The sequence below is a fragment of the Echiichthys vipera genome (genome assembly GCF_963691815.1).
Source record: "Echiichthys vipera genome assembly, chromosome: 14".
Lineage (NCBI taxonomy): Eukaryota > Metazoa > Chordata > Actinopteri > Perciformes > Trachinidae > Echiichthys > Echiichthys vipera.
In genome coordinates, this window is record NC_139839.1 from 207,501 (window position 1) to 215,000 (window position 7,500).

Genomic DNA, 7,500 nt, shown 5'->3' on the forward strand with positions numbered 1-7,500 from the left:
GTCTCTGGAGCAGATTCCAGCGGCTCCACATTAGCATTAGCATCTGTGTCGGAGACAGCAGGCTGGACTTAAGACTATTTGATTAGCATAACAGAGCTAACGCTAACACGGCGTGTTCCACAAACATGTTTTTAATATTTAAAGATCAACAACAAACGTTTGTTCAGTTTCATCTTTAATAAACAAACAAACAAACAAAGTTTATTAAAGTTTTATAAATGTGATTAACGTTCAGAGACGTCGGCCAATCAGGCGACAGCACGAGGAAAACAACAACATGATCACAGTTAACTTCTGATTTAATATTTAATTATTAATAAAACAACAAAAACATGAACTTTGATTCTTTCAAAGTTCAGGTTCAATAAAACTTTATTTACATTTCAAACAAAAACAACAACAAAGAGTTTGTTTACATGAGATCAAAACAAACAAACATCAACAGGAAGCAGAGAGAGAGAGAGAGGTGGCTGATGGGAGTTTGAGTCTTTAGAGAGAGAGAGGTGGCTGATGGGAGTTTGAGTCTTTAGAGAGAGAGAGAGAGGTGGCTGATGGGAGTTTGAGTCTGTAGAGAGAGAGAGAGAGGTGGCTGATGGGAGTTTGAGTCTTCAGAGAGAGAGAGAGAGGTGGCTGATGGGAGTTTGAGTCTTTAGAGAGAGAGAGAGAGAGAGAGAGGTGGCTGATGGGAGTTTGAGTCTTTAGAGAGAGAGAGGTGGCTGATGGGAGTTTGAGTCTTTAGAGAGAGAGAGAGAGGTGGCTGATGGGAGTTTGAGTCTTCAGAGAGAGAGAGAGAGGTGGCTGATGGGAGTTTGAGTCTGTAGAGAGAGAGAGAGAGGTGGCTGATGGGAGTTTGAGTCTTCAGAGAGAGAGAGAGAGGTGGCTGATGGGAGTTTGAGTCTTCAGAGAGAGAGAGAGAGAGAGAGAGGTGGCTGATGGGAGTTTGAGTCTTTAGAGAGAGAGAGGTGGCTGATGGGAGTTTGAGTCTTTAGAGAGAGAGAGAGAGGTGGCTGATGGGAGTTTGAGTCTTTAGAGAGAGAGAGAGAGGTGGCTGATGGGAGTTTGAGTCTTTAGAGAGAGAGAGAGGTGGCTGATGGGAGTTTGAGTCTTCAGAGAGAGAGAGGTGGCTGATGGGAGTTTGAGTCTTCAGAGAGAGAGAGAGAGGTGGCTGATGGGAGTTTGAGTCTTCAGAGAGAGAGAGAGAGAGAGAGAGAGAGAGGTGGCTGATGGGAGTTTGAGTCTTTAGAGAGAGAGAGGTGGCTGATGGGAGTTTGAGTCTTTCTTCAGAAAAGCAGCGGAGGTTTGGAAAACACTCGTTTTTCTGAAAGAAAAAAAGTTTCAATAATTATGAAATTTATTAATTTGTTTACATCAAAACTTTCAAACTGTATTAATGTATTTATTATTATTATCAGCAACATTACAATAATAACAACAAATATAATAATAAACACAATAATCATCATAATAATAAAAAACATAATATTCATCAAACGCATGATTTTCAGAATAAGAGCGCTGCGTCACCTTGAGCTGCAGCGTTTCCCTGTTTGTTTTCCAGCTCACTCTCAGAGATCACTGCGTCTGCAACACAAGCACCGGGTTAGCACCAGGCTAATGCACGCTAGCACCAGGCTAATGCATGCTAGCACCAGGCTAATGCACGTTAGCACCAGGCTAATGCATGCTAGCACCAGACTAATGCACGTTAGCACCAGGCTAACACACGTTAGCACCAGGCTAATGCAGGTTAGCACCAGGCTAACACAACGTTAGCACCAGGCTAACACACGTTAGCACCGCCAGGCTAACACAGTTAAAGAAGAAGAGTGGAGCAGGAATAAAGGAGGAGGAGAAGAGTGGAGCAGGAATAAAGGAGCAGAAGAAGAAGAGTGGAGCAGGAATAAAGGAGGAGAAGAAGAAGAGTGGAGCAGGAATAAAGGAGGAGAAGAAGAAGAGCGGAGCAGGAATAAAGGAGGAGAAGAAGAGTGGAGCAGGAATAAAGGAGCAGAAGAAGAAGAGTGGAGCAGGAATAAAGGAGGAGAAGAAGAAGAGTGGAGCAGGAATAAAGGAGGAGGAGAAGAAGAGTGGAGCAGGAATAAAGGAGCAGAAGAAGAGCGGAGATGGAATAAAGGAGGAGAAGAAGAGTGGAGCAGGAATAAAGGAGGAGGAGAAGAAGAAGAGTGGAGCAGGAATAAAGGAGGAGAAGAAGAAGAGTGGAGCAGGAATAAAGTAGAAGAAGAAGAAGAAGAGTGGAGCAGGAATAAAGGAGTAGAAGAAGAAGAGTGGAGCAGGAATAAAGGAGGAGAAGAAGAAGAGTGGAGCAGGAATAAAGGAGTAGAAGAAGAAGAGTGGAGCAGGAATAAAGGAGAAGAAGAAGAAGAGTGGAGCAGGAATAAAGGAGCAGAAGAAGAAGAGTGGAGCAGGAATAAAGGAGTAGAAGAAGAGTGGAGCAGGAATAAAGGAGCAGAAGAAGAAGAGTGGAGCAGGAATAAAGGAGCAGAAGAAGAAGAGTGGAGCAGGAATAAAGGAGCAGAAGAAGAAGAGTGGAGCAGGAATAAAGGAGTAGAAGAAGAAGAGTGGAGCAGGAATAAAGGAGAAGAAGAAGAAGAGTGGAGCAGGAATAAAGGAGTAGAAGAAGAAGAGTGGAGCAGGAATAAAGGAGGAGAAGAAGAAGAAGAGTGGAGCAGGAATAAAGGAGGAGAAGAAGAAGAGTGGAGCAGGAATAAAGGAGCAGAAGAAGAAGAGTGGAGCAGGAATAAAGGAGGAGAAGAAGAAGAGTGGAGCAGGAATAAAGGAGGAGAAGAAGAAGAGCGGAGCAGGAATAAAGGAGCAGAAGAAGAAGAGTGGAGCAGGAATAAAGGAGGAGAAGAAGAAGAAGAGTGGAGCAGGAATAAAGGAGCAGAAGAAGAAGAAGAGTGGAGCAGGAATAAAGGAGCAGAAGAAGAAGAGTGGAGCAGGAATAAAGGAGTAGAAGAAGAAGAGTGGAGCAGGAATAAAGGAGCAGAAGAAGAAGAGCGGAGCAGGAATAAAGGAGTAGAAGAAGAAGAGCGGAGCAGGAATAAAGGAGTAGAAGAAGAAGAGTGGAGCAGGAATAAAGGAGGAGAAGAAGAAGAAGAGTGGAGCAGGAATAAAGGAGGAGAAGAAGAAGAGTGGAGCAGGAATAAAGGAGCAGAAGAAGAAGAGTTGAGCAGGAATAAAGGAGGAGAAGAAGAAGAGTGGAGCAGGAATAAAGGAGAAGAAGAAGAGTGGAGCAGGAATAAAGGAGTAGAAGAAGAAGAGTGGAGCAGGAATAAAGGAGCAGAAGAAGAAGAGCGGAGCAGGAATAAAGGAGTAGAAGAAGAAGAGCGGAGCACGAATAAAGGAGTAGAAGAAGAAGAGTGGAGCAGGAATAAAGGAGGAGAAGAAGAAGAAGAGTGGAGCAGGAATAAAGGAGGAGAAGAAGAAGAGTGGAGCAGGAATAAAGGAGCAGAAGAAGAAGAGTTGAGCAGGAATAAAGGAGGAGAAGAAGAAGAGTGGAGCAGGAATAAAGGAGGAGAAGAAGAAGAGTGGAGCAGGAATAAAGGAGCAGAAGAAGAAGAGTGGAGCAGGAATAAAGGAGGAGAAGAAGAAGAGTGGAGCAGGAATAAAGGAGGAGAAGAAGAAGAGTGGAGCAGGAATAAAGGAGCAGAAGAAGAAGAGTGGAGCAGGAATAAAGGAGCAGAAGAAGAAGAGTGGAGCAGGAATAAAGGAGGAGAAGAAGAAGAGTGGAGCAGGAATAAAGGAGGAGAAGAAGAAGAGTGGAGCAGGAATAAAGGAGCAGAAGAAGAAGAAGAGTGGAGCAGGAATAAAGGAGGAGAAGAAGAAGAGTGACCTCTCTCCATCTTCTCTCGTCTCCTGGACTCAGAGTTTAAAGCGTCCTGAAGTTTCTTCTTCGCCTTCTTCTCCTTCTTCAGACGACGCTGCATCGACACTGACCACAGAAGAAGAACATCAACACTGACCACAGAAGAAGAACATCATCAACACTGACCACAGAAGAAGAACATCATCAACACTGACCACAGAAGAAGAACATCATCGACACTGACCACAGAAGAAGAACATCATCAACACTGACCACAGAAGAAGAACAACATCAACACTGACCACAGAAGAAGAACAACATCAACACTGACCACAGAAGAAGAACATCATCATCAACACTGACCACAGAAGAAGAACATCATCGACACTGACCACAGAAGAAGAACATCATCATCAACACTGACCACAGAAGAAGAACATCATCAACACTGACCACAGAAGAAGAACAACATCAACACTGACCACAGAAGAAGAACATCATCATCAACACTGACCACAGAAGAAGAACATCATCAACACTGACCACAGAAGAAGAACAACATCAACACTGACCACAGAAGAAGAACATCATCGACAACACTGACCACAGAAGAAGAACATCATCAACACTGACCACAGAAGAAGAACATCATCAACACTGACCACAGAAGAAGAACATCATCAACACTGACCACAGAAGAACAACATCAACACTGACCACAGAAGAAGAACATCATCGACAACACTGACCACAGAAGAAGAACAACATCAACACTGACCACAGAAGAAGAACAACATCAACACTGACCACAGAAGAAGAACATCATCATCAACACTGACCACAGAAGAAGAACATCAACACTGACCACAGAAGAAGAACATCATCGACACTGACCACAGAAGAAGAACAACATCAACAACACTGACCACAGAAGAAGAACATCATCAACACTGACCACAGAAGAAGAACATCATCAACAACACTGACCACAGAAGAAGAACATCATCGACAACACTGACCACAGAAGAAGAACAACATCAACACTGACCACAGAAGAAGAACATCATCGACACTGACCACAGAAGAAGAACATCATCATCAACACTGACCACAGAAGAAGAACATCAACACTGACCACAGAAGAAGAACATCATCAACAACACTGACCACAGAAGAAGAACATCAACACTGACCACAGAAGAAGAACATCATCAACAACACTGACCACAGAAGAAGAACATCAACATCACTGACCACAGAAGAAGAACATCAACACTGACCACAGAAGAAGAACATCATCAACAACACTGACCACAGAAGAAGAACAACATCAACACTGACCACAGAAGAAGAACATCATCAACACTGACCACAGAAGAAGAACAACATCAACACTGACCACAGAAGAAGAACATCATCAACACTGACCACAGAAGAAGAACATCATCAACACTGACCACAGAAGAAGAACATCATCGACACTGACCACAGAAGAAGAACATCATCAACACTGACCACAGAAGAAGAACATCAACACTGACCACAGAAGAAGAACATCATCAACACTGACCACAGAAGAAGAACATCATCAACACTGACCACAGAAGAAGAACATCAACACTGACCACAGAAGAAGAACATCATCAACACTGACCACAGAAGAAGAACAACATCAACACTGACCACAGAAGAAGAACATCATCAACACTGACCACAGAAGAAGAACAACAACAGGGGTCTCAGGGGCAGCAGCTGCAGCATCCCCATGCAGGACTCTAGAGTCCCCTACTGGAGCCCCATGCAGGACTCCATTCAGGGTCTCCAAGAAGGCCCCAGACTCTGAACTGCTGTTCGCTGCATCTGCACCAACAACAGTCAGAGCCCCCCCCCACCACCCGCAGGCGTAAGGAGGCCACCCTCTGGTCCACCGGGGTGAACTCCAACACCGCGGCGCTCAGCCGGGGGTTTGAGAGTCTCCCCACACCCGCCCGGCCCCTCACACCCTGGGCCCCTCCAGAGAAGACCAGGGTCCAGCCCCTATCCAGGAGCACGGGTCCAGATCCAGACTGTGTGTGGAGGTGAGCCCCCCCAGATCTAACTGGGAGCTCCACCTCCCTCACAAGCTCCGGCTCCTTCCCCCACAGAGAGGAGACGCTCCACGTCCCCAGAGCCTCTGCTGCCCAGGTCTGGACCCTCCAGGCCCCTCACCCTCACCCCCCCCCCCCCCCCCCCTGTAATAATAACATGGTAGTGTGTTTTCAGGGGCCGGTCTCACCTCGGGTCTGCAGCTCGGAGCTCAGCTGCCTCTGGAGCGTCTGCCTGGCGTCTCTCTCTCTCTCCAGCTCCACCTTCAACTCCTTCCTCTCCTGCTGGTTGTGTTTGTCCTGAGAACGAGCGCTGTCCACCGCCACCTTCAGGAGCCCCTGAGGACACACGGACACAGCATCAGGACACCTTCAGGAGCCCCTGAGGACACACGGACACAACATCAGGACACCTTCAGGAGCCCCTGAGGACACACGGACACAACAACATCAGGACACCTTCAGGAGCCCCTGAGGACACACGGACACAGCATCAGGACACCTTCAGGAGCCCCTGAGGACACACGGACACAGCATCAGGACACCTTCAGGAGCCCCTGAGGACACACGGACACAACAACATCAGGACACCTTCAGGAGCCCCTGAGGACACACGGACACAACAGCATCAGGACACCTTCAGGAGCCCCTGAGGACACACGGACACAACATCAGGACACCTTCAGGAGCCCCTGAGGACACACGGACACAGCATCAGGACACCTTCAGGAGCCCCTGAGGACACACGGACACAACATCAGGACACCTTCAGGAGCCCCTGAGGAGACACGGACACAACATCAGGACACCTTCAGGAGCCCCTGAGGACACACGGACACAGCATCAGGACACCTTCAGGAGCCCCTGAGGATCACGTCCGTGTCTCGTCTCCAGGTAACTCGCCTGTATGTTGCTCAGCAGCGTCTCCATGGACGACAGACCCTCAGCCAACAGGAACGGAGCGAAGGCGGGGCTTGCGTGGTTGATCGACAGTGGCTGAGAGGTGAGCGGCAGCTTCTCATAGGCCGGTTTGAGGAGGGGGCGGGGCAACAGGCCGTCACCTGCAGGTGGAGACAAAGGAAAGGAACAACAACATGGTTTTGGATCAGCGGCACATCCAGGGTCGGTGTTCGAGTCCAGGTTCAGACACGACGACCTTCACCAGAGCTCCAGCGCTGTAAACACGTCGTGACAGCAAGCTGTGCTCTCATTGGTCAGAATTCTTGAAGCACGATCCACATTTCCTTCGTTTGACTTCCTCTCTGCTGCCGTTCGACCCACGACGACCCTGGACGAACGCTAGCGTCAGAGAACCGTCGGCTGCAAACGTGTAAAAGCGTCGTCTCTACACGATCGTCTATACGTTATCTTCTGTACGTTAGTGTTTGTACGTTAGCGTTTGTACGTTAGCGTCTCGCCGTCCTCGTGATGTCAGCCCGCTGGTTTTGTCGTCTGACTGGTCGTCGTGTTCGTATGCGAACAAATGTTATTTTCAAAATAAAAGCACTGCATCCAGTTCTTTCATACGTCCACGACCCAAGAGTTATTTCCTCTTCCTGTTTGTGTTTAAATGAAACAGAGGACCTCATGCGC

At 47.4% G+C, this 7,500-nt stretch overlaps 1 protein-coding gene across 1 annotated transcript in view; it reads right to left on the reverse strand.

Annotated features, from left to right (window-relative positions):
* Positions 1-1,280: 1,280 nt before the first annotated feature.
* Positions 1,281-7,500, reverse strand: part of LOC310956807 (dachshund homolog 2-like) — a gene marked incomplete at both ends in the record, with an annotated part of 15,530 nt that continues 9,310 nt past the window's right edge. Inside the window, 5 exons of the mRNA XM_083927180.1 lie at positions 1,281-1,318; positions 1,525-1,581; positions 3,851-3,949; positions 6,099-6,246; positions 6,811-6,968. Of these exons, the coding sequence (XP_083783306.1) occupies positions 1,281-1,318; positions 1,525-1,581; positions 3,851-3,949; positions 6,099-6,246; positions 6,811-6,968 (500 nt within the window). The remainder of the gene's footprint in view (positions 1,319-1,524; positions 1,582-3,850; positions 3,950-6,098; positions 6,247-6,810; positions 6,969-7,500) is intronic.